Raw genomic sequence first — 25,301 nt, forward strand, 5'->3', positions numbered from 1 at the left:
CAGACGGAGCTCAGCAGAGCAGCCTTGGCAACTGGAACTGAGTAGCGCCAACGAATCAGGAACTAATCTAACAGTCTAGTCTAACAAGTCGATTTGCATCGGCTAACGGTAGTCGCTCGGTCGATCGCGCAGCAAGGAGCCTTCCAGGACAGCCCCAAGCCAGCAAGATCCACTTCGTTGTAGCGCCTATTCCGCCAGGATCGTCTTGATGTTGTCGTGCGTCTCGCTCGGGCCGACGTATTGTTTCCACGCCTCCTTTTGCGTGTGGGCCGTCAGGTGATGATCCAGAACCTTCGTCATCATCTCCTTGTCGAACACCGACGTCTGCGACCCGTACGCCGCAGCCTGGAAGGCAATCACAAGCTTTGACAGCTCACGACCGGAGAAGCCATCGATACGGGCGGCCAGGTCCTCGAAGTCCGAGTCCTCAATGCCCTCCACGTAGATTTTCTTGGCACGCGAGTTCTTCGGCGCACGGATGTAGTCGTCGAAGTACTGCTTCAGCATGCGCACACGCTCGTCGAAGCCCGGTAGACGGAACTCCACCATCTCATCGATACGATCGTTAATAGCCCAGTCGAACTGCTCCGGCTGGTTACTCGCGAACACAATCATGAACTTGTCGCTGGCCTCACCGGTGCGGTACAGGAAGGCGTTCAGCGCGTTACGCATGTCCTCGCTCATAACAGTGTTGCTACGCTTCTGGAGGAATGCATCGGCTTCATCAACGAACAGCAGCAGACCGCGACGACTGTGCGACGCCCAGTCGAACAGCTTGTGGATCTCCGTCACACCCTCACGACCCAGCGGGGCAACATCACCACCCGTCAGGATAGCGTACTCCAGACCGGAGTGACGCGCCAGAGCCTTGGCGAACAGCGTCTTACCCGTACCGGGCGGGCCGTGCAGCAGCAAGTGGCGGAACGGCGCGCGGTTCTTCTTCGTGTTGAACGTGGAGACAGCTACGCTGCGCAGGCGCTCGTCCAGCTTGGGCTCGAGCACGACACCCTCCAGGGCGTCCGTCGCCTTCTGCAGACGCAGCGCACGCTTAATGGACGGAATGGGGTTAGCCACCACCTGTGTGACCGAGCGACGCGACGTCTCGCGCACCAGCGACGGCTTGCCCATCCGTGCCTCAATGTACTTGCCTGCAACGCTGGTGGAGACCTTGGCAGTGTAAATACCCACGGCGAGCGCAGTCAGAGAGGCGACGGTGGCCGTGAGCTTCTCCTTGTCGTCGACGAAGGCCATGATACCGGAGCCCACTGTGTTACCCGCTAGCTTAATACCTTCCATGACCGTCTCGCGGTACTCCTTGGCGCGCACACGGGCCTCCTCGAGGTGCAGGTCGTGGTTGAGACGCTCCTGCTTGATGCGACCCTCGGTCTCGGCCGACACCTTGGCCATCTCCGTCCTCTGACGCAGCTCGGCCTCGTAGTCGAGCGTCTTGCGGCGCGAGGCCTCCTGCTTGGCAAGGATCTCCTCCTGCTTCTTGAGCTCCTGCTCTTTCATGTACTTCTGGGCGGCCAGCTGGTCGGCGTACTGCTTGCGTTTAAGCTGGTCCTGATACTGCGCGCGCTGCTGGTGCTGGCGGGTCTCCTCCTCGAGAGTCTTACGGCGCTCCTCGCCCTCCTTCTGCACGCGCACGATCTCGTACTGCTTGTAGAGCGCCTCATTCTCCTTGATTTTGGCCTGGTTCTCCGTCTGCTTGGTGCGCTCCGTCTCTTTGGCCAGGTTGAAGGCCTCCTTGGCGTGGCGCGAGTTCTCCAGCTCGCGGGCGGCCTTGGCGGCGCGCTCCAGGCCCGACGGGTCGAACGAGTAGCCGTTGCCGCCGCCGCCGTTGTTGTTGTTGTTGTTGTTGTTCTGCGGCTGCGACAGCGTGTTCTGCGCCGGCTGGGCCGGCTCGGGCGCAGGCGCACTGCTGCGTCCGCCGAATCCGCTGAACATAATGCTGGGAAGGGGAAGCTCTACCTTCGTATCCTACGGATGAGGACAAAAGGGGAAATGGACTGGATGGCGCAAGCTGATACCCGTACTTAGTCGAACTGACCATCACTCTGGCATTTGTTGGGTGCACCACACACGCAATCAAAAAGTCGCGATGGACAAGCTGCGGCGGGTCTGGGACGGCGCGGCCGACGTCGTGCATGGCGGCAAGAAGGAGCTGCAGCGGAAAGCGACGGGCGTAGCGGACGAGGCCAAGCGCCAGCTTCAGCGGAAGGCGCAGGAGGCCAAAGAGACGGCGCGACACAAAATGCAGGACGCGCAGAAGGCGGCCAGAGATAAAGTGGACGAGACGCGCGAGGCTGCGGTTGCTAAAGCTCGCGGCCTTGGCGCCAATATGCTCCACAACCTGCGAAGCAACCAGAAGAATGCCTCGCGCCAGCTACGTGAGAACGCGCAGGAGCTGCAGCGCTCGGCCAGCGATACCGTGGACGGATTGAAGAAGCGTGCGCAGCAGAGCGCCACAGACGCCGCGAGTGCGGCCCAGGAGCGCGTCCGATCCTCAGTGTCCGATGGCGCCCAGAAGCTCAAAAGAACGTCTTCCTCGGTGGTGGAGGCGATCGACCCACGTGCGAGTGCTCGTAGAGTGCGCAACAAGCTACTGGTGCTGGGCTTTGTCGGCGTTTTCCTCTACGGTTTTGGGTCGGCCACGCCTCATGCGATGGCCAACTATGCCCTGGAGAGAGCTCAAATTGAGGAGACGGAGAGAGCTCGTGAAGATGCTACAGCCAAGAAATGATGAAATATTGATGGAACAAGTGGGTTAAGTATCCGAAATGAAGCAGCTATTGTTTCCCATCCGGCCGGTACTTCTCCGTGGGGTTCTTGCTGGCCTCGTACAGCAACAGCCAGCGAGGTTTCTTATTCGCGTCCTCTTTCTTCATGCGCGATTTGCGGCGCTTCTTGGCTTCCAGCTTGGCGTTGAGCCAAGCCAGGTAGTCGTCCTTCACCTGAGTCCGCCATTTGACGTACTCCTCTTCGTCGATGGGGCCGATAGCGTCCTCGGCTGTGTCGTCGCTAGATGTTACTGTGGAGCCACTACCTTGCTTGCCGAAGCTTAAACTCATGCTCGAGCCATTCATAGACGACCCAAGCAATCGCCCGCTAGGGCTTACACCAAAGTACATGCTGCCTTTGGGGTCATCTTTCGACAGCAGGTGCTTGCTAGATGCAAGGAAGAGATTCTGGGGGCGACAAGAGCGTTAGCGTCACCATGAACGATCCTAAGACCGCGCCACGAGCTGTTCTTACCTGAGAAGAAACACCTCCAAAGCGGTTGGCTTCCACGAATATTTGTCGCTGGTGCTGCAACAAGAAGCGTGGACGTTGAGTAACCAGAACAACACGTCAAGGCGAGGGAGGATAAGGCTCACCAATTCCAAGTCAGTCCGGTCTTCTGAGAGGTTGAGCGGCCTAATCGGTCTCTGTTCACATCGTCAATACGTCGTCAGATACACTTGTGGTTGTGCAAGTGAATGAAAATACACGCAATTCGTACCGAGTTGCGCCGCTTCCAGATGGGTTCTTCGTTGTCCGCCTCCGTATGCGAGTCGTCGTCGCGAGCCGAGTCTACATGACAATCAATTAAGTCTGCGTACTCGTCATCATTGAACTGATCGTTTGCAGACTCCAGTAATTTCTCGGTGATCGCTTCCAAGTCGCCATAACTGATCGCACGAGGCAGGCAAAGGAATGCGCTCAGAGTTCGTGCCAGTCGCACTGCTGCAGTTCCGAGAAGGCTGGATTGTTGTCCACCCATGCTGGAGCTACTACCGAGGCTAGAAAGTTTGCTGGAAGAGGCCCCATGCTTCGGTGCTCCGACGCTGCCGATGCTCAACTCTTCAGAAACGACGTCGTCTGCTTCGTCGCTATCGTCCTCGCTGTCGGAAGGGATAGTGCCAGCCGTATTGTTGGCAATCTTCAGCATCGCCAGCTTGCGTGTCTTGCACAAAAGATTTTCGATGTGGTCATCCAACGTCAGCCCTAGAGCATTTACAACATCGTTCGTGTGCTTGCTTTTCGCTGTGCTGGATCTTCTGCGCTGCACTTTATTGCCTGCGCCGCCATCGCTATCCTCTTCATCGTCGCTCAAGTCATCGTCAGCGTCAGAATCGAAGCGCAACATCTTCTTGCCATCTTGTGGGGCTGGGTGATACCCTGGAAGGTAATTGACGAAGCGTTAGCTAAGTGAGCAGCGAATTGCCACGAAATTGCAAGACCCCGTACGATATCGGAACCCGTTGACCTGCTCGAGTGCTTTCGACACACGCTCGTGCTTTGGGCCTTCGAGACCGTCGAAGCCACCATTCATATTGTCGGTCAAGCGAAATGCTCTCCTGTTCAGCAGCGACTGCTGCTCGAGGTCATCAAGGCCGTCCAGAAACAGCAAAAATAACGGACTTGTTGTGCAACCTGGATGAAACAGTCACTCATTTGATGGGATTGGCAGACTGAGGGCGTACTCGAGTGGCTCTCTTCACTTGCTGGAGTGACTGCAATGTGGCAGCATCCAGGGACCGGAAGGAGCCCTCGTTGTTTTTGCTGGGAGTAGCAAGTGCTGATGCTGGACGTGTTTTGGTGAAGATTGCAGAGTTGTGTCTTGCGCTTCGAGCGTCGTGGCAATCAACGTCAGACCCTGCAGATTCGCCTTCCTGCTCGGGGATTGCTCTTTGCTCGAAACCATCCAATTCTGCTGGAACAGACACGGAGTTCCGAAGCCGCGCTACGGCACCAATAGTTGCGAAAGCCGAGTTGCTCTGTAGCGCTTTGCGGAAGCGCTCCTCTAAGAAAGCATTGCGCTTCTGCAGGTGCTTTACGTCTTGGGCTGCGCTGCTAAAGCCCACCTTGCGAGGTTCTACCGAAGCGTGAGCTTGTTGCCGGTTCATTGCAACACTCTGCAGAGTGCTGTGTTTCTTGGCTCGGTCCAAGTCGGCGCGTAGCTGATCCCGCTCTCGGACGAGGTTTTGCCTTTCGGCCCTCAAGACACGCGTTTTCTGCTTGTGAAGTTGCTCGGAGGCCATCATACGCCGAATCTGCAGTTTCAGGGCCTCACACTCGCGCTCGACGCGTGCTGCTTCTGAGCGATAGTACTCCACCACGTATGGGTGCTCCCCATTCGTAGCGCCTGTCGATCCAGCATTCTCGTTCAGCTGTGATAGAATCTCTGTCAGCCCACCTCCAGGCATCCTTGGTGGGAGCTGCTGCGAGTGATTTAGTTGGGAAAGGTGCATCGAGCTGGAACTGCGCGTCATCTTGGACCCTGAATAATGTGCGGGCTGCTTTTGCTTCTGCACGGCAGTGAACAGTCTTGCGTACTCGTCTTTCATCTTCTGGGCTTGATTCTCGCGCTCCTTGAGTGTCCCTTTCGTACGCAGCAAGTCGGCCTCGCTCTCTGCAAGGCGCGACTTCAGGTCATCCGCAAGCTCTCGCACGTGGCGTGACTCTTTCTCAAGCCGCGAGTACATCTGCAGCTGGGTACTTTGGCGCAGACCTGTAAGTTGCTGCTGCAGCCGCTGTACCTCGCGCTTGCGCTCTTCGTTAGTTGCCTCCGTCTGCGCCATTTGAATCTCATACTTGCGGAGGGCACGTCGGAGCGTTTGATTTTCTGCAGGCGTCCCAAAGAAGTCGCCGTTTGTGTGAGTTGGTGACGTCCCAAAACCTGCTACTGCTGAAGTTGTGCTGCTGCTGTTTGCGTCGGGGGATCCTCTAGCCGTCGACCCTGGAGCGCGAGCACCATCCAGAGACTTTTGACTTTGTGCAGCTTTGATTAATGCGTCTCGGGCTTCGGTGAGCGCTGCGATTTCCTGTCGTTGCTTGGTTATGAGCTGCTGCGCCGCTATTTCTTGAGAACGCTCCTCCTGGATCTGCGCGTTGAGCTTTTCGAGGAGCATTTGGTGCTGGACTCGCGTACGTGTCTGGTTGACTTCGCCCTGGTTTAGCTGACGCATTAAGCATTTTTGTTGATCTTCTAGCTGCTTACATGCGAGTTCAAGCTGGAGAAACTTGTCCCGGGTGTTTTGCTCGTTTTGCTGGTTGTTCAAGCTGTCTGCGAGAGCGTGGCGTTCGGCGGCAGCCTCTTGGGCCTCCTGCTCTGCAAATTTCAGACGAAGGTGCGTGCGCAACCCATTCAGTAAAGAGATCGGGTCGCCCTCGGCTTTCTTGAGGAACTGCTCTTTACGTTTCCCTCGTGCAAACGTCGACTCGGCTTCGAGTGACCGTGGAGAAGTGTTACTTCCGCCATTGGATCCGGTGCGGTCCATGACCTCCATGAAAAAGTCCACAAGTGCTGCCTCGAGTCGCTGGAGCCGTTTGACCTTCACTTGTGCAGTGTTGAGCCGTTCCATCAAATGCTTAGCCTGCACGAAATGGGAAATATTTGGTGAGAGGCTGAGACTCGAACACCGTCGATGCGTTTTGCTGTACCTCTCCAAGACCGGAGTGAAGACCGCTACCATTATTGCTGCTACTGCTCGGCACCGAATCTTGTCGTTCTGGAGAATCGATAGCCACCTCAACGGGAGGCGACTCAAGAGACCGCATTGCTTCAGTCTTGCAGCCACGCTTGAGACGAAAGCTGGACTGGTCATCATCACCAACTCGGGCAGCGTTTCTTGGATAATTATAGTGGGGACTAGCTCCTTTCGACTACTTATTGCTGCTGCCGTCTGCGTCGTGCGGCGGGAAAAGGAGATTGGGGAACTTCCGAGAGATGGCATGGAATTCGTCGAGGCTAACGCGGCCGTCGCCGTCGTCGTCGGCTTGGCGCAGAATCGTCTGAGCTTTCTTGCGTACCTGGTCATCCGACGTGGCCAGATAATTAGCGCGCAAGATGTTCACGAGTTCGTCTTCCGTGATGAAGCCGTTGTGGTCATCGTCGAAGATTTCGAAGCAGAAGCGCACGCGCTGTACGCGATCGACTCCTCCTATAAAGTTTACCGCCGCGAGAAGGATCTCTCGTAAATCTGCACCCGAGTCGCTCTGATTGTCTGGAGTAAACAAAGCAAACAGACGCCGGTACTCGCCTGTGGGCTCCACCTCGAAGAGTGAGCAGAAGTCTTCGAAATCCAAGGCATCGTGCTGCATCTGACGGAACTTTTTCGCTATACGCTCCAGCATCTCCAGGCTCGGCCGCGTGTCCTCCACGAACCTCCGCATGAGCTTCGTCTTTTCCTGTTTGATCTCCTGCTGCCGCTGCTTATCTTCGACCGAAAGAATGGACCCACTTGCTGGTACGGGCTCCTCGGGCTCTGCTTCCGCCACCACTGTGGCGAACTCGGGTCCGCCTGGGTCGGGGTGGATCGCCATTCTCCGAAACTCGTCGAAGCTCACCTGTCCATCGCCATCCGTATCACAAAGGCGCACCATTTCGTCTACCTCGGCGTCGGTAATGAGCTCGCCCATGCAGATGAGAAGGTGCCGAAGCTCGGCTGCACCGATGAAGGAGTTTTTGTCCACATCAAGGAACCGGAACGCACCCAACAGCTCTTCTTCTGAGAATTCGCTAGTGTTTTCCGCGACGCGTTTAGCGGGTCTTGTGAGTGCGTGAGCTTTGGCAGCCATCGCCGCATCCTGTCCACCATTACGCTCGGAGGCTGATGGGATCACTCCTGCCGTGTCTTTGGTTCGGCGGTCCTTCTCAGTGAACCGGTCCATGCCGATCTGGTGCTGTGGGAATGCAACGCCTGCAGGCCCTTCGAAGCTCATTTCAAGCCGCAGCATGCCGGCAGGGTCCTTGTTTCCGAATCGGCCTTTGACCCAGAGCTTAAGCCAGTCGTCGGCGTAGCCATAGCGGAATATTGGTAGCAACGACAGCGACGCTGCGCCAATGAGGTCGTCGGCGCCAACCGAATCTTCGTCCCAGATCTCCACTTGCAGACTGTACTGGTCCACGACGTCAAAGTGGAAAGGTTCGCCACTCCACTCGGGCTCGCTGCCGCCGTCGGTATCTGTCTTGGTCTTCCTTACCATTTGCGTCGCACGGCCGTCCAGAGTGAGCTTTACGTACGGATCTTGCCGCCCGATAGCGTCTACGCTTCGAAGCTGCTTCGCGGCGTGGCAGGTCACTGTGAGCACGCCGGCTGGGAAAAACTCGATCCGCAGCAGTACGTCACCTGCTGGGCTCCCTTTGTTACGCAGCGAAATCGCGTGCTCCTGTGCTCCACTGTGCGCCATAAAATGCAGCACCGAGAACTTGGCGTCACCGATAAGATCGTCGCTACCAATGTCTTCGTCGAATACGCGGAGCGTCATCTGCTGTGTCCAGACGTCATCTCCGAACCAGAAGAGCAGCTCCTCCTCGCCGAAGTAGGGGTTGCGTCCGCCACGCTCGACCGTTTTACCGCGCTTCGTGAACTTGCCTATGGAGAGCTGACAATATGGATCCTGCTTCCCGATGAGCTCCATACTCTTGAGGTTGCGGCCTTCCATGAGCACGATGGACAGCATCCCCACCAGCGCTTCTTCCAGCTTCACCTCAATCTCCAGCTCGCCACAGGCTGCGCCAGGCAGCGAAAGCGGAAAAACCTCACGGTGCGGCTGTCCATCGAAGAAGCGCAATGCTGACACCCGAACCTCCCCAAGCAGCTCGTCGGACAGAAGGTTCTCATCGAAAACCTCGATCTTGATCGGCAGGTCACCGTCCGTCACGAGCACAACGGGGTCTGTGAGATCGAACGACACGACTTCTTCGTGGAAGATCACGGGCGTCGTGCTCTTCTTGAGCGTCCTGCTGCGCTTTTCCAGAGCGGACAGCGGATTCGTGCCTACCACAATTTTCACGTACGGGTCTGCGCTGAATCGCCTTGCGTCCACTGACCCGCCTTTGTGGCGAAGCTCACGCGCCTCCAGTAGCGTAAAGCTGAGTCGTCCGCGGCGTAAGAGTTTCTGGATGGCGGCCAGACTGGCAGCAGCTTCAGCAACGAGGTCCTTTTCAGGCTCGCTGCGAACTGGCAACGGAGGTGGCGCATCCTTCGGTGGCTGGGGCGGTGGATCCTTTGGTGGCCCGGGTGGAGCCCCTCGAGGAGGGGCCGGAGCGCCTCTGCCTGGAGGCGGTCCTATTGCAGCTGGAGGCGCCGTGGGTGGTGGGCCTGGTGGTCTGCTTGGTGGACCAGGAGGGGCCCCACGAGGTGGCCCAGGAGGGGGCCCACGAGGTGGCCCAGAAGGAGGTTTTTTTGGTGGCGGTGGTGCAGCTCGAGGTAAACCCGGTGCATTATCGGGGTTATTGGCATCACCAGGCGTAGGAGCTTGTGGAGGTTGCGGCACTTTCGGTCTCGGTGGTGGCGGTGCCCTCGGTGGAGGTGGCGGCGGCGGCATTCCGACTGCGTATCTTGCTCCTGGCAGTCGGGATGACTCTCCGTATCCGCTGCGTTCTTGAAATAAATGGTGAGGTGAAGCAAAAATACACACTTGACGTGGACTTGACCAGTTCTTTTCTGCGGCGGAGCGCGGAGGGCTAAGTATTTGGAGAAGACCGAGGCCTTGGAGAAATGACCGGCAGCCTCGTTGCTGCATTGTCGCCGTCACCAGTTGCCTCCAACTACTCGGTCAATTCCTTTTCCGAGTACTCCACGAGAAGTGTCGATCGTGCAACGTACTCCCCCACATTTGCAGCCTCGGGGCCTCGATCTGCTCGAGCGAAGGAGGAAGATGAAGAGCTTTTCCGAGACCTCTTTGCTGTGGAAAATGACTCGGAGGCGAACGAAGAAACCAGCGAGGGGATCCAAGCATTGCGGTCTGCCGCACCATCGTTCATACCACAGAAGCCCGTCACACGACGAGCCCCGCCGACTACAAGCCATCCCAATCCAAGGCAACATCTTGCCCCCTTAAAGTCTGCCCCACCGCAACTTGTACTGACAACCCCGTTCATTCCCCGACTGAAACTTGAAGAGCTGGTGAATGCTCGTCCCGATGACGAAGAAGACGATGATGACGTTTCGCGACGAACTTCTCGTCGGGGCTCAGATCTGGAGCAAGTGGCAGAGGAAGATGAATTCTGCTTGGAGGACGGACCAAACGAGGATTGGGAGGGTAAAGCGGTCCCGAATAAAAAGCAAGTATTCGATCGAGGATTCAGCAGCAGTTTGGGCTATGCGAGCAACAACCAGCGATCAAACAATAGCGAACTGGACCAAGAAACGCTGCGGTTTCTAGAGAAGCTAGATCTGAAGACTGTGCTTCAGACACCGCGCCCAGATCTTCTCAGCTTTTATCCCAGCACGCCAACAGCAAGAAGCAAGGCTAGCCCAGATTCAAAGACGCCATGGATCACGGCGAAACAAGAGATTGGTTGTGAGGAGAATTCACGGGAGAAGGAGCAAATTGCTAAAGAGAAGAAGAGTGAAACCATTTTCAAGGAGCCCCCCAAGTCGTCCAGAATCGATGATGTAGCCTCTCGCCTCGCATACATGGAGAGCACGTATGGTACAATGCCAATTGTCCGAAAGACGCGACGTGAAACTATCGATCGACTTGCCAATCCGATTTCTGGGCATTCCTCGACTCTGCAGGCATTGTCGCTCAAGCAACGGGAGAAGCGCGAGTCTGCACTGACCAGCCGAGCTCCATTAAGTCCTATATCTGCTGCTATTGCAGTTAGTTGCCGACGTGGCACTACTTCGAAGAAAGGAAAGGCACCAACTCTTCTCGGTGGTCTCAATAGGCGTGGCAAAATTCAGGAACCAACGACGGTGCCTTCAACATGCAATGGTGTTAAGCGGCAGGACCCACTTGTTCACAAACGTCGGTCAAACGTGTCCACAAACGCTCCAGCTAATGGTCAAGGCCCCATTATCACTGGCCTAACCAAACGGAAAAGTAAGACTACACTGGGGTCTCGAAAGGAGGCGTTGAAGACGAAACTTCAGACTCGTTCAGGTGCGATAAAAGGTGGTGGCCGTAAGATCGGAGGCTCCACATTCTTGACGCAGCGTGATGAAGAAGAAGGGGTCGAGCAGATTGAAGATTTTATTGCTCGAAACAGTGGGGCAGCACAAGCCTCGTTGACGTTCCGCTCTGGCAGAAAGGCTCCTTCGCATCACACTATGCCCGCTTTACCAGCGAGAAATGTGCCATCGAAATCTCGACCCCGCACGGAAGTGCCGTTTGTTCGGGCACCAGGTGCCAGTAAAAGCACCTACAGAGGGCGAGGAGCTCGCACCAGTCGGGAACTCCAGTCTCTCGGTAACCCAACTGAGCGAAAGAACGATAGGCAGAAAGCTGCAACCTACCGGACCACCCTGCGCAGTGGACGCGATCATGATCCACCCAAGCTCGTCCCGCAGCCACGGCGTCCTCCGGCATGGCAAGCATCAAATCTTGATCAAAGTGCGCGAAGCCTCACCGGTAGACCAACTACCCCAGGCGGTGCAGCGAATCCACTGCGAAAATTGAAAGTGCATCCAGCTATGCCAACTTTACTTCCCCGTGCTCCGAAAACTCCTCCATCTGCAGCCACCACGCTACTGATGGGATCTGCACCAGTGTTTTTATTGTCGGGTGACACAAAGAGTGCTCGGAGTTCTCGTCGCAACATGAAAAAACTTTCGGCGAGTGCGAACCCGCCGACTACGTTCGACGCTCCGACCAATCAGACCAAACAGGACAGGAGAACAACTACGTCTCGGTTAAACGGTGGAGATACGTCGTCAGCTGCTCGTCAGACGTACGCAGTCAGACGTACGTCAAGGTTATGATACGGCAACAACAATTGAGATCGTAAAATAGCACCAGCCTCATGTCCTGAGGTAGGTCCTTATTCGAGAGGTGGTTTCGTGAATCGCAAAAGTTCCCCACATTTTATTCGGAGGAAGAGCAACTACCCCAGGATGGACCCTGGGCTTGCAACGAGTGACCAAATGACAGGGAAAGGACCTGTAGATCCCTTCGTCGTGTGTCGGGACTGCCGCGCGCACTTATCTGTCGAAGAGAGCGAAGATCATGACTGCTCCACGGCTCCATCATCCCCAACAAGGCTAATGTTCTTGAAGACTGCTGCTCGAGCAAGCTCGTTGATCGACGCAGTGCTGGATAGCTCCCCTAGAAAAAAAGTTGCTGAGCTGAGCGCTCTCCCCAGTAAACTGGACCAACCTCCACCTCGTCTAGACCGTGTAAGCTCCACTTCACAAATACCTGGCGATAAACAAAAGAATGCCGGCGTCCTGTCACGCTCCGCATCTGTCTCGGAGACGCGAGCTCCGACGGTGCCACCAATGGCATTCCCGCTACCGTCAGCGAAGCCTGTCGATCAGCCGCGTCGCTTGTTAACTACACCTTCTGGGGTACAGAACTCACTGCTACAGTGCAATGTGAGTGATGTACGTGTCACTACGAACCAAGTTGCAGTCTATTCGCTCACTACCCGTGTGCCATCTCTCGCCGTATCCGAGATCACTGTCGAGAGGCGATTCCGTGAGTTCTACGCGTTTGCGCTGCACGTTTGCTCCATGTTCCCGTCGGCTGGACTGTGGCGACTGCTGCCACCCAAGACATACTGCGCTTTGCGACACCAAAGCACTCTAACCGACGGCTTCCTCCACCGCCGCAGAAGTGGTCTTGAAGATTTCCTTCACTGCGCGCTCGAGAAAATGGTGCTGGGAGGCGAGGCCCAAGGAACTATTGCTCAATGGTATTTACTGCGGCTCTTTCTCAATCTTCCACCAGCCCTGACGGCCGCAGCACCCTCAAAAGATAGGAGCCTGACCGCGGCGCTCTACGAGCTGAAGAAACATGCTCGTCAATACAGCGGGTGGACGGTGAATCGCAAACCGGGACCATGCGACTCCGTGTTCGAAAAGGTTGCCGACAGCTTCCACATGATCAAACGCGTTACGACGTGCCACTTTCCTGCTCGAGCGGTGTTTGACATGGTGATGAATCGAAGTGTTGATGACGAGGTGCCAGGCAATGGGGCAGGAGTCTCGTGGGCCCCCTTTGTCGAAAGTGAAGAGGTTCTCAGTCGCGAAAACGACCACACTTGGACCGTCCGCACAGTGTTAAAAGGCACCAGTTGGGGGCGCAGTAAACTGCAAATGGTCTCGCGAAAGACCTGGAGGCGAGTAGACACTGTGTATGCGTTGGTTCGATGACAACAACTAACCAGGTTTTGATATTCATTCCCCAACAGAGTCGACGAGAGCGGCACGATCGCCATCGTCATGATTCCAGCAGACGCTACTGCTTGGGATGACCCACGAGTGTCGGGATCTGCTCAGTGCTCTCGCGTTGACTGCATCCTCGGTGGCTGGTTAATCACACCTACTCCGTGGGAAGGCTCGTGCAGCGTCACATGGGTCATGCAAGCCAATTTCGGCCAGTGTGACCCACGTGCCGAGTTCACGGGCAATCAAAGCTGTCTCGGCTCATTCTTGGATCGGCGGTGCCTCCACGCGTGGGCAGACGAGATTGATCATTTAATCCAAGCGCTTGAACGGGTCTACGATGCAGAGCACTATCGCAGCCTGGGCCCATTGACCGTCGGTGGAAAATCTGGCGCAACTTCCTCGCGCTAAACCTAAGTTTTCCCAGAGGCAATTGTTTACGATGATCAGATGTGTATTATTTCGCCTTGCCAATTCAGATGATTGAGCGAAATGTGCCTTTATTGGATTTCTGGTAGCTCATATTGTTTGGTAAAGAGGCAAGAGATAGTTATCGGCCTCGCGCAATAAAATACTCGAGTGTAGTTGGGTCTTCCACCGCGCTGTTATAGGTGACGCAACTTTGCTTCCAGCTCGGCCGACCACGAATCGTAGTTTTCTGCGAGTGAGTGGAGTTGGGTGGCATCTCCATTGGCAGCAGGCGTTGGTGCCGCCGTTTGGAGTCTGGAAATGACGTCTCCCATCGACATCGTTGGCGACGAGCTAGCAGACTTGGGGCCAGAAAACGACGTGGATCTCTTCATCACTTGCTTGTTCACGCTTGAAGGCTGGCTAATGGAGTACGTCCTGCTCAGCATCTTCCTCTCAGCAGGCAGCGCGAACTTCGTCGTCTTAATGATCCGCCCGATTGAGACGCCTTTCGTCTGTTAACCAACAACACCAAATCATTAGGATCTTCTGACATATTTCTCCATGGAAATGAAGCTTACGTCTGGACTTTGGCGGCCTGGAGAACTGCTTGGGCGTCTCGTGATAAAACTCGGCCTCGTCGGATCCAGCGACGAGTTGCTTCCACTGCCAGTCAATCGGTCAAAGACGTTGAACGATGGACTTTTGTTCATCGAGAGCGGGTCCGATGACTTGACCTCGGGCTTGAAAGTACACTCCTGCATTTCTAACTGCTCCTTCAGCTTCTCACGCTCTTCAATCACTTGAGCCTTGTCGTAGCTCAGAAGGCGCTCCCATACTGGAGGGGCTGTCCCACCATTACTTTGGACTGCGTCAGCTTCAATCTGAGGTCGAAACGTGCACTCAGCCATCTCCTTGTGAAGCCTCAGCTCCTCGCTTAACTCGATCTTTTCCTTCATCTTATCTTTTTCGTCGTAGAGGCGCTACAGACAATGCAGCATCCACGAAAAGGATAAGCAACACACAAAAGTGAATGCAACGTGCATTTTAGTTTTCACGAACCTCGAAAATGCTCTTCCGAGGACTAGCACGCTCATTTACTTTGACCTTGATCTCTGCAGGGGGCTCGTTTATCTCAGGCTGCAACACAACAAACAACCTGTCAGCGGCAATCATCTCAGCTACCAAAGCACTTGTCTTACCTTGAACGTGAACTGCTGTTCCTCTTCGAGGCGCCGTTGCTCTCGCTCGGCATCCAGCTTTTTCATGTAATCCTTGTTGTAAAGCCGCTTGTGGAATGGTTGTTGTTTCGCCTTTGCCTGGCCTTTTGCAACTCGGGAACGTGTTGTGATCTTTGGCTGGAACGGTGCTTGAGCCTTTTCTTCTTCATCACGGTCTTGGCGAAGCTTTTGGAGGCGTTCCGCTCGCTCGATACTGGCTTGGTAGAGTCGGTTGTAGGGGTTAGCCTCCGCTGCTGAATCTGTCGGCAGGTCTGATGGCTCCTCGGCTTTCACCTTCAGGCGCTTGGCAGTCACCTTTGGCTTAAAGGTGCACTCGCTCATTTCAGCTTCAATCTTCTTCTGTTGAAGGGCCAACCGCTTTTGTTTCTCGCGCTCTGAATCGTACAGTGGTTTAGTCTTCACTGGCGACTTTGACGCTGTAATCTTCGGTTTAAAAGGACATTCTTCCTCGGTGGTCTTGGCTTTCTCCATGAGCTTCTCCTCACGCTTTAGCTTGATCTCTTGGGCGTTCTTGTACAGGTTTTCGTACCTCGGGGCCGAGCTCTTTTGAGATAAACGCTTGGCTCGCGCAGAGATCGTTGGAGCAAACGTGCAGCCATCTCTTTCATGTTGCTGTTGGAGATCGCGTTTTTTTCCCTGTAGCTCTTTCGCTTGGGCATGTAGACGACTGAAATGATCTAGGTTCAGATTCTCTGACTCACCAGGAGTTGTGCGTCGTTTGAAGTTGTTGACTTGCGGCGCAAAAGTGTACGTCTCCGTTAACTCGGCACGTCTAGCATCTTTCCTCAACTTTGCCTCCTTGGCATCATCATACAGCCGCCTGCTTGCAGCCTCCACCTCTATTGCGTTTAGTCGACGCTTCACATTGCGCTCTCCGTCATCAGCCGCAACAGGAGCAGGGGGCGGAACGGAAGCCTGCTGAGCGGGAAGGGTAGTGGTTGGCCCTGCTGATTTTGCCACGAGTCTGGTTCTCGTTGGCTTGCGGGTTGGAGCTTTTTTGGCTGCCCCACCCTTCAGCAAGGCCTTGCGGGCTTCAGCTGCTGTTGCTCTCGCTATGCTGCTCGCTGTGGGGTTCATCATCGAGTCCTTTTTCGCGTCGTGCACAGGACGCGCTGCCACCTCCGGCTTACACTTTGCCTCCGATTCCTTTTTTGTCTTGTTCAGCATGGGCCCCGAGCTCGTACGCGCAACCAAGCGCTTTGGGCGGATTTCTTTCGTCGCTTTCGCGGCTGGAGCTGGTGGAGGCTTGACGTCGGAGACATCACCTTTTCGTTTGGCCGTGCGTGACTGTACTTGAAACTCCGCAGAGTCTTTGGCTGCCACTTGTTTTAATTTCCTGCCACTTTCACTGCTCGTTAATGGTACTGCTTCATCCTGATGAGCTTGAGTGAATGGCTTGGGGAATTCAGTTGGAGCGGTGTGGAGCTGCTGGCTATCACCCTTTCTTTTGTTGCGACGAGGAGAGGGCGACGCTTCTGGCAATGTCTTGCTTTCTTCCTTCTGTGGTGTCGGAGCGGCTTCTTTTGCTACGGGAGTCTGTGCTGGAGTTGGTTCAGTTAACTTAACTTCTTCTAGAGTGTGCTCCGTTACAACAGGAATTTCAACTGGAGTTTGCTTGATTGCTACCAAGTTCTCTGTTGGGGATACCTCAACCACCATTGCTGTCGGTTCAGAGACTGCTACCTCGGGGGCGGTGTACTCGATTGATTCAGCGGTAATCAATTTCACTTTGACGTTATCTTTAGTGGTCTCCACGTGATCATCTGCGACGGGCGACACCTTTTCCACATTTTGTGGGCTTGCAGCGGATGCGGCGTCGACTGCAGTTTCTGACATCTCAATCGATTCTACATGTTCAACACTTAGCATAGTGCCGCTGTAGAGAGTCAAGTCAGCTAGCGTACTGCTCAACACCGCCGCCTCCTGCTCCACCACAGCATCCTCAACATGTTCACTCAGCTCCATCGGCGGCTCGACAGAAGCATCTGCCACATCCACTGCTGCCATCTGCTCGATCATTTCCTCCTGCTCTACATCCGCCTCACTCTTCACCTTCATGGGCGACTCGCTCGCCACTTCCATTTCAGCCTCTTCAACTGTCGGTAGCAGCCGAGCCTCCACAGTCAAGGGTGCCACCTGTGCCTGCCCCTTCTCTGGCGAGTGCACCAGGAACGGCTCGGGCGTGGGTGGGGGCGTGAGCGGCAGTCGTCCGCTGGGCAACTGGAGCAGTGTGTCCTCCTGAGTCTCCTGGGCCAGCGCCAAGTGGTCCATCGCCTGCTCCACCGACGTCGTCTCGAATGACATAGCGAATATGTCGTCACTGCTACTGGCAGCCACTGGCGAGGGCAGCGAGATGAGGTCAGTGGCCGCGTCCTGCTCCTCGTCCTCGTCGTGGTCTTCGGTCGTAGACCCATGACGTCCTTTCTTGCGGTTGCGGCGCTTGCTGGGGCTGGGCGACTCGAGCGCGGCCGCCACGGGCTCCGTCTCCTGCGCCATGGCAGAACAGAGTGTCGATCCAGTGGACTGTGGCCTGGCGCCTTGGATTGCGATGTGGCACGGCTTCAAGTGGTGTCGGCAACCCCCAAGTGAGCCCATGCAGTGCTGCTGACTCAAAAATAACTCGGCATCAGCCCAGATGGTTTTGAAACGCCAAGCGAAGCCATCCGAAAATAGCGCGAAAAAAAAGCATCAGCAAAAATTAGTCCCATAATTTAGTCCTCATATAATTGGTTCTCATTGTAGTCCACCTATAATTTGGTCCTCACATAATTGGTCACTGTAGCCATGTCGTCCGTGGAACAGCACCGCGAGCTCGTGGTCGATGGGGACGTGGCGCAGGCGCTGGACTTATGCAGGCGCCTGCTGCGCACCGACAGCGGCCTGCAGCGCGTGGAGACAGCGCACTTGGTGCTGGAGCGTCTACGCAGCAGCAACGACTCGAGCGACGACGCGAACGCTTTGCTGCGGCTGCTGGGGAACTACGTGGCGCCCACGCGCGAGCTGACGGAGGAGATTCTGTCGCTGCTGCTGTTCTGTGACCACCGAGTGCTGCTAATCCATCATCTTCCCAAGGTATTGTGCGTGCAATTTCGAGACTTTTACGCCATTTTGTGACGGGATCGACGCTTTTGATACCTTCTGTGGCAGCTCACGTACCAGTCCAAGGAGTGCGTGCATTTGGTGGTGGAGGCCTATTTGGAGCTGCTGGCGACGGACCGATCGCTGCTCGTGCCGGTGCTGGGCTCGCTCGCGGAGATGCCGCTGGACGTCAGCGAGAAGAACACGGTCGTGGAGGCGACGCAGGTCAGGATTGGATTTTGTTTAGCGGGGAATTGCAAAAGACTGACACTTTGTTGTCGGTAGTCACTGCTGGATGCGGCCGTAGAGGAGGATATCCCTGCAGTGGTGCAGAGTCTATTGTCGATGGTCACCAAATCGTCGGCTCCAAAGGCGCTCGCTAGACTGCGAACGGAGTGCAACCGGATCAGTTCCGCCACGCTGTCGCTTACGATGGAGGTGCGCGGGAATTATACTTGATAATGTGCAGAGTGAGCGACCTGCTCTAACTTTATGCGGCGGGCAGGTGATTGGGCGGTATGCGACTGCTGGATCGGTGGCGCTGACGGCGCTGCTGCGTCTCATTCGACATGTGGACCCGTTGACCACTTTCGACATTGTCTTGCTGACGTTTGTGATGGGCAAGTCGGCAGAAAACGAGGTAAGCTCCGGGCTTGAAAACCTGTTTGCGATTAGAATATTCTAACATGCGCTGTATCTTGTTGTAGGTGGCTGTACGGGCTACAACGTCCGTTGCGCAAAGTGGTCGGCTGCACGGCCGCATGATGCGTGAAGCTGCCGCAATGCTTGTGAAACCAGAATGGGGTTATCTGCTTCCATCGTTTGTCCGCTTTTGTAGTTGTCTTCTAGCAGTTTGCTTCCGCGCTGCCACCCAACCGGCGTTGGCCTTAAACTTGATTGCCAACTCTGTCGACTCCCTCATTGTCCTAGTTGAAACCAGGAGTACTGTGCAGGAAGAGGTAAGACAAGAGCTATCTGAAGGCCCTGTCCTAGTTCGTAGTTCAACTTCTTAATTCCTGACGATGTGTGTGTGGACAGGCATTGACGCTTTTGCTAACGATTGCCAGTCAACCAAAGAGACTACTGCTTCTTGCCAACGCAGATTCCGTGCAACGTACACGTAGTGCGCTATGCTGGAACGTGGCAGAGGTAATTGCTTTGCGCTTTTTAGAGCTTGCGCGGAGGAATGCTGCCACACTGGCGTCATCTTCTCATTTATTCCTCGACCACCTGCACGGAATTGCCTCTGCTACGCTGGAATCCGAGATTGATGGGCGGTATCCATCGCACATTCTCGACCTTCTTTGCTCGACAATGGCATTGCTGACAAAGAAAGAGAGAGGTATTTACTCGCTGCTGATGATTACCATTCAGAAGCAACTTGTGTCTCGGGTGGGAACCTCTGGCTTGGGCCAAGACCAGCAATCGTTCAGGTTTCAGTACGGACGGTCGCTACAAACTCGCGCTAGTGCCGTTGAGGTAAAGCAGCTCATGGCTGTGTTTCTGACGGGGCATCTGCTCAAGAATCAAGTCGTTGTGGATTCTCGAGACCGAAAGTCGCTAGCAAATTGGATGCTACGTCTTTTAACGTCTGCAAACCGTGACGAGACGCTGTTGCACGTGATGCGGTTTGTGCGAGACGAAATGGGTCGGACGCGCGAGGCATCTTCACTGGAGCAGGAGCGGGCACTACTGACCGCAGCCATTTCGCAGATCTTTCGAAAGAAGGGTCTTTCTTGGACACCACGTGATCAAGTACTTCAGCGCACGCAGGAAGACACCAACGTTGCGATTGCATTCGATGGTGGGGAAAGGGCTGTTATAAGTGATCAAGAGGGACCAGCAGCTCCTTTGGCTGTGGATGCCACAGAATTTGTAGTCAAAATGCGGTTTGGAGTACCTCCGCCCACGTTCGACGCTATGAAACCCACCGAACATGAAGCAAGCATCAAGCTGACAGAGCAAGAGTACCTGATGAAAATCTGTCTTCTCCGGGAGCTTTTCTATTGCTATCTGGAGTTTGCACCGCCAGCTGAGCAGGCAGAGATTGTGGATGCTGCCTTCTTACTTCCCTCTGATTATAAGTTGGGGTTGAATCCTGAGACCAGCGGGTCTGTTGAGCCTTCAGCGCTAAACAGCGTCATTTGGAATTTCGTGTGTGCTCTGGATATAGCAGTGGCCTCGACCAACTTCGCTGCAGAGCAGTATTCGTCCATGGTGACAAGTTCGATGTCGAAACAGGAATGCATGAAGCAATATTCGCGGATGACAGCTCGGTTGCACATCTGCTTGGAGCAACGTGACCATCTACAGCGAATGTTAGTAGGTCAAAGAATGAATATTCAGGTTTGTCTTGATCGGTTTGACGACGCCTCAAGCTCACGCCGCACTGAAATACAAAAGGAAGAGCTGGAATGGCTGCTGCTGGAAGCTTCAATAGCGAATCAAATGCTGAACGGTCAGCTTCGTCGAGTACAAGGAGAGCTTCCCTGTGCCTCACTGTTCGGTTTGGATTTTCGCGTCGTTTGTTTGGCTTTTGAAGGGCAACGGGAACATTTCATGGAGCACCAGCTTGCGCTCTCTCATGAGCTGGTGTTGCTGCAAGTATTTAGTAGACACTTGCAGTCTCATGCAGTAACTTCCTCGGGCTTAAAGGAAGACGGTGTCGCATCGAGTTATGGTGGAAACCTCAGACTACTGGTCTCGCGCAGTGAAGGACGCCGGGCAGTGAAATGGCTGTGCCACCGTGCGGCAGAGCTTAGCTGGACTATCAGCAACGAAGAATACGATCAATCAGGGAGTGTACTAGACGAGGATTTCGAAGCAGACGCGACCGAGGTTGCGGCGGCGAACACGGTGACCAGAAACTTGATGGCCCACAGTCTGGCGTGCATTTACGACTCATTTCTTGTCATTTTGGAAGAGTGTCGTATTGCTAGTGCGGCAGGAGATTCCAATTGGACCAACAAAATGATGGAGCTTCTTGCCACGGGTGCCAGCCCCGACGATGACGTGTCTCGCTGTGATAATCCACATGGTTGCAACGAGATCTTCTTTCGCTTTTTGTCCCGGCAGTGCCTTGAGATGACGGTACGTAAACCTGTAAGATGCCTCAACAGTCAAGTACTGACCTGTGCGGCTGATGTGTGAATGAAAGGATCCAACGCTTGCTTGCCTGGTTACTGACACGCTGGTCGCACTCGTACTGAGCACGAGGAAAAGCCCCCTTGTCAGTCAGCTTTGCCTAGCTCTATTGCACCAAACATTCCCATCTTTACCATCTCCAAGCCAGTTTGTAAGCGACCCCGGGAAATTCTTCAATGGCCTTCCGCTCAGGTCTCTGTCCAATGCTGTCGTGTCTCCGAGCAAAGGTAGCGTGGTCTCGTTGGCGAGATACCGTTGTTCGTCTTTGAAATGGCGCCACATTGCGTACCTGGTGGTTGGTTCGTGGACATACTCGGCGTCTGCATCAGCAGGATCGTTCCTGTTGGCTCAATACCTCGAGGAAATGCGTCTTCTTATCGATGCTGCTGTGCCGAATGAGAGCAAAAGGAGCAGACGGAAGCGAGCGACAAGTTTTGACGAAAGCGAGGAAGAAACTGACGAGGGTGATCTGGAGGAAAATCGCCGCCAAGATGAACTCGCTGTGGTGGTGGATGGAAAGCATATCGTTCTAAAAAGCCTGACAAACGAGTCATTGCCCTATTTCATCGAAGCGGTACTGCTCTGCGCTATCGCTTCACTGTACCGCGCAGCACCGAAGAAGCCAAACGCACAAGGTCGTGCTGATTTCAACCCTTTCTCAGACTACTGCCGAGCGATACATATATTTGAAAGCGCGCTACGGGTGTTCGCACAAGGGGAAGCTTGCGGATTCAACTTACCGGTGAAGACGAATCTGCTTCTACTACGTGCTGGTGCTTTTGCCGCACGGAGCGTCAAGTGTATTATTACGAAGTGCGTGGCGTGGCGTGTTGAGCAAAGCGTGAGTGATGCTACGGGCGCGTTAGGGCATTTATGTGTTCTCTTTGGTGCGGCACTTGCGATGGCAGCAACAATGGAGACGGTGACGACTGCCTTCCAAGAGCGAGTCGTGTTGAAAATGCAACGCAACGGTCGAAAGGGAGGCTGGGCTAATGAGCTGCTGGCCAAGACTTATGGGAAAAAGTACAATACGCGCCGACAGATTTCGAAGACCGAGGCCAAATTGCTCCCGTTCTTTTCTCATGGTATTCAAGAGCTGCAGGACGTTTTGCAGGCCCAAAGGTGCGCTGCTAGCGCTGAGCTGAACTTCATCATGTGCATCGTACTAACTCTTTGCGTTTTGTCTGACCCAACAGTGACGTGAATAATATCGCTCTGGAAACAGCTAAAGTTGAATGGGAAGCGGCAGAAAGTATCTGGGGTGACTACGAGCCCCGAGATGTGATGCTAAGCGATGACAAACTTGTTTCAGCATGTCGGACACTCCAGGCTGAGGATCTCACGGTTGCGCTTCTCAGGGATTGGCGGCCTGCTTTGTCAATCGACGATGATGGCGATGATACCGACCTCGAGAACGAAGATGAGCAGGGAGGCAGCCAAGAACTCGACGAAGAATCGCTGTCTGACGATGAAGACAATCATGACAATGGGTTCATTGTGAAGTCCTATGGGACAACTTCGAGTCGAATGAACAGCTCGGCTACCTCCGTGTTAACTGGACGCAAGAAGCCTGCAGTAGAGCTTCAAGACAACGAAGCCTTGGGATTCCCGACCATCGTCGTCAACTTCAAAAAGCACAAGAAGAACTATAACAGCTAAGGCGCTAATAGCTGGTGGTATTTACAGCGTTTGAACTACTGCAATGGCTTTACCCGCCAAGCCCCTGCACTATCCAAGCTTTGACAACTTCTGCTTTTGACGCGAGCGGAAAATATCATGAGCCGGTCGCTTGCTAACCACTCCCGAGGAGCCATCATCGTCGCCAAGTCCGCTATTCTTTTCAGCCTCAGCTGCCTGCTGTTGGAGCTGCTGATGGTGCTGGAGTGCTAATTGCTGCTGCATTTGCTGTTGTTGCTGTTGAGCCATTTGCTCGATACGCGAGCGAGGGGGGAAATCAACAAGCAGCATCGCGCGGAAGATATGCTCGACATCAGCGATCGGACCATTCCAAGGCAGGTTTAGAGGCAGCATTCCCGCGAACTCCTTCAAAAAGTCAGGCAGCGGAGGGCCCGGAATTTGCCTAGTATCGACATGCAGCACGAAGTCAGCAATTCAAGGTTTGATAAACAGTAATTGAAGCCCTCTACGCACATTTCCATGTCAAGACCAAAGCCACCACCAAGCCCAATAGCCCCGATGCCTTCGCCATCTTCGCCACCAGCGTCACGATTCGCTAATGACCCACCACGGGATGACGCGCGATACATGTCGAGGAAACTCTGGTCACAACTCGTCGGTGGTCGCAAGTCCAAGAACGAATATCGGTGAGCAATACTCAGCAGACCTTTCATCTCCACAAAAGGCTCGTCTGGGAACGCCATCGCACGCCGTGCTTCCACTTTTGCCACAGTGGCAAGGTCGCCACCACTTGCTACCATCGTGTGCTCAAACTCAACGTATCGATCCCAGATCGGGCGAGATACTTCCGCAGGCATGACCGACAAGACCTTCTCAAACAGAGATCGCATATCTACAGTAGCCAGACCACATCGTATGCGCAGGGCAATTAGTTCAAGAAACAGAGCCCTCTTCAGCATAACGAGTAACTTACTGTTGTCATCGTTTAAGTGGCCAAGGAATTGCAAATAGCACAACACATATGCAGGCTCCTGAATACACTTCTTCAAACCCAACTCAAAAATCTTGAGCGCGATGTCTTTTCCGGTTTCAGAATTGTCACTGTAGAACTCCAGCAAAGCTGCAGACATATAATACAACAATCATGAATATGACAAGAGCCGCAAACAACTACTGCACTGGAAAAGCGTACCTGATGCAGCGAATACGTGATATGTGCAGGCTCCTTCACGTTCATCTTTGCGGGCTCTCTTAAAGATTGCACGAGCTTCACTCAATCCCTTCGCGCCGTACGCTCGGCGAGCAAAGCGCTGGTATGTGACGTAAGCAAGCGCCGAAGCGTGATCCTTAATCAACTTTTCATAAATGGCTTTGGCAGCAGGGATATCTCCGCGAAGCTCGTGGTGGTCAGCATATGCAAAGTGCAGATAACTCGAGTCCGGAAGAGCCTCCACCGCACGTTCAAACACACTAGCGGCTGCATCGGGGTCGTTTGCTTGGTTCTCATAGGTGGCGTACTGATACCACGCCTCGGGGTAATGCCGCTTGACACTCACAAAAAGCTCGAGCGTGTAGCGCATGCGTGACTTGAGACGCAGTGCGTCCAATCTCTCGGGGTTGCCCATCTCAAGCGCCAGAATCTTTTGCCAGTTGGCCATATCTGCTGCATCTGCCCTAGAGCTCGTCGCCGGCACAGCCAGCGCGTTCGTATTAACCTGATCATACAGCTTCTTGCGGTCTCTCAACACCGCGCGTGCGGCATCGAACTTGGGTCGGAAAACCTTGAAGAAGTTCTGCGCGAGCGCGTCGTTATTCGGGATGGCGCGTTCGAACTTCTCGTAGTCCCTCCAGATCGTCTCCATGCCATTAAGCGGCACCATGACCATTCGATGGTACAGTTTCCTCACGTTCAAAAAGGCCTGCGGGTCCTGCTCCTCCTGGACGAACGTCAAGTACATCTGCCAGATGGGCGCCGCATGGATTGATCCCCCCACGCGCTCCACCGCCAGCTCAAAAGCGTCCACCATCAATTGCCTAGCAGTTGCAATAGCCGCCGGGTCCTTGGAGTCCACAGCCACGTCCAGCTTCACGACCTTGGTGAAGTCCAGATAGAAGCGCCACAGGTCCACGTTGGGACAGCGCAACTGCATGAGCGACTTCTTGATTACTTCCTGCACGCGGTCGTACTGCTTCTCGCGCAGCTCGTGCTCAGCGTAGAGCTTCCACCAGCGGCCGGACGTCGGGAACTGGCTCAGGAACTTCTCGTAATGCTCGCGCCCCTCGCCCACGGGCAGCTGCTGCACCTCGTTGAGCAGCGCAATCCACGCGTCCGCGTTCCACGGGTCCTTGTCTACTGCAGCCATGCAGCGCTTGAACTTGGGCGAGCGCTGGCGCTGCAGTTGGCTCAGGTCGGCGTCCTCCTCCTCCTCGTCGGCGTCTTCGTCCATCCACGCCTTCTACAGGGCGAGTTAGTACTTAAACGGCATATCAAACGAAAGAGGAAACGATGGTGATTGCCATGATCACGTACAGGGGGTGCAGGGGCGCTCTGCGGCACCGCAATGGGCTCGTCTTCCTCGGAGCTGTCAGATCCCGCCATACCTTTGGAGCTTTTTCGAGTTTTGGCGCCCGAATAAGAAATTATAAAATGAATTCATGTGATTGGTGGAAAATGGGAAGGCGTCGCGAAACG

The 25,301-nt window shown here is 54.7% G+C and overlaps 8 protein-coding genes across 8 annotated transcripts; 3 read left to right on the forward strand and 5 right to left on the reverse strand.

Annotated features, from left to right (window-relative positions):
- Window positions 1-186: 186 nt before the first annotated feature.
- KRP23_843 (ATPase family AAA domain-containing protein 3) lies at window positions 187-1,947 on the reverse strand (the record flags this gene model as incomplete). Its single annotated transcript, XM_067893645.1, has 1 exon — window positions 187-1,947. The coding sequence occupies one exon, from the start codon at window positions 1,945-1,947 to the stop codon at window positions 187-189; it is 1,761 nt and encodes a 586-aa protein (XP_067751407.1).
- A 154-nt stretch (window positions 1,948-2,101) lies between these two features.
- KRP23_844 (uncharacterized protein) lies at window positions 2,102-2,743 on the forward strand (the record flags this gene model as incomplete). Its single annotated transcript, XM_067893656.1, has 1 exon — window positions 2,102-2,743. The coding sequence occupies one exon, from the start codon at window positions 2,102-2,104 to the stop codon at window positions 2,741-2,743; it is 642 nt and encodes a 213-aa protein (XP_067751408.1).
- Window positions 2,744-2,789: 46 nt separating this feature from the next.
- On the reverse strand, window positions 2,790-6,543 carry KRP23_845 (uncharacterized protein; the record flags this gene model as incomplete). The annotated part of the gene is made up of 7 exons (XM_067893667.1): window positions 2,790-3,188; window positions 3,256-3,309; window positions 3,378-3,428; window positions 3,503-4,161; window positions 4,231-4,357; window positions 4,467-6,359; window positions 6,427-6,543. The coding sequence occupies 7 exons, from the start codon at window positions 6,541-6,543 to the stop codon at window positions 2,790-2,792; spliced, it is 3,300 nt and encodes a 1,099-aa protein (XP_067751409.1).
- Window positions 6,544-6,648: 105 nt separating this feature from the next.
- KRP23_846 (Calmodulin) lies at window positions 6,649-9,315 on the reverse strand (the record flags this gene model as incomplete). The annotated part of the gene is made up of 1 exon (XM_067893678.1): window positions 6,649-9,315. The coding sequence occupies one exon, from the start codon at window positions 9,313-9,315 to the stop codon at window positions 6,649-6,651; it is 2,667 nt and encodes an 888-aa protein (XP_067751410.1).
- Window positions 9,316-9,488: 173 nt separating this feature from the next.
- Window positions 9,489-13,511, forward strand: KRP23_847 (uncharacterized protein; the record flags this gene model as incomplete). The annotated part of the gene is made up of 4 exons (XM_067893689.1): window positions 9,489-10,425; window positions 11,455-11,679; window positions 12,664-13,054; window positions 13,127-13,511. The coding sequence occupies 4 exons, from the start codon at window positions 9,489-9,491 to the stop codon at window positions 13,509-13,511; spliced, it is 1,938 nt and encodes a 645-aa protein (XP_067751411.1).
- Window positions 13,512-13,705: 194 nt separating this feature from the next.
- KRP23_848 (uncharacterized protein) lies at window positions 13,706-17,245 on the reverse strand (the record flags this gene model as incomplete). The annotated part of the gene is made up of 4 exons (XM_067893700.1): window positions 13,706-14,023; window positions 14,090-14,491; window positions 14,571-14,648; window positions 14,711-17,245. The coding sequence occupies 4 exons, from the start codon at window positions 17,243-17,245 to the stop codon at window positions 13,706-13,708; spliced, it is 3,333 nt and encodes a 1,110-aa protein (XP_067751412.1).
- A 288-nt stretch (window positions 17,246-17,533) lies between these two features.
- KRP23_849 (uncharacterized protein) lies at window positions 17,534-22,630 on the forward strand (the record flags this gene model as incomplete). Its single annotated transcript, XM_067893711.1, has 9 exons — window positions 17,534-17,821; window positions 17,897-18,052; window positions 18,113-18,265; window positions 18,333-18,467; window positions 18,535-18,786; window positions 18,866-19,631; window positions 20,583-20,917; window positions 20,985-22,093; window positions 22,168-22,630. The coding sequence occupies 9 exons, from the start codon at window positions 17,534-17,536 to the stop codon at window positions 22,628-22,630; spliced, it is 3,657 nt and encodes a 1,218-aa protein (XP_067751413.1).
- A 69-nt stretch (window positions 22,631-22,699) lies between these two features.
- On the reverse strand, window positions 22,700-25,208 carry KRP23_850 (Cleavage stimulation factor subunit 77; the record flags this gene model as incomplete). Its single annotated transcript, XM_067893722.1, has 5 exons — window positions 22,700-23,051; window positions 23,123-23,501; window positions 23,583-23,729; window positions 23,802-25,065; window positions 25,140-25,208. 5 exons carry the CDS (start codon window positions 25,206-25,208, stop codon window positions 22,700-22,702), a joined length of 2,211 nt encoding a protein of 736 aa, XP_067751414.1.
- Between the last annotated feature and the right edge of the window lie 93 nt (window positions 25,209-25,301).

The sequence above is a fragment of the Phytophthora ramorum genome (assembly GCF_020800215.1).
Source record: "Phytophthora ramorum isolate Pr-102 chromosome Unknown Phyram_PR-102_s0001, whole genome shotgun sequence".
Taxonomy (NCBI): domain Eukaryota; phylum Oomycota; class Peronosporomycetes; order Peronosporales; family Peronosporaceae; genus Phytophthora; species Phytophthora ramorum.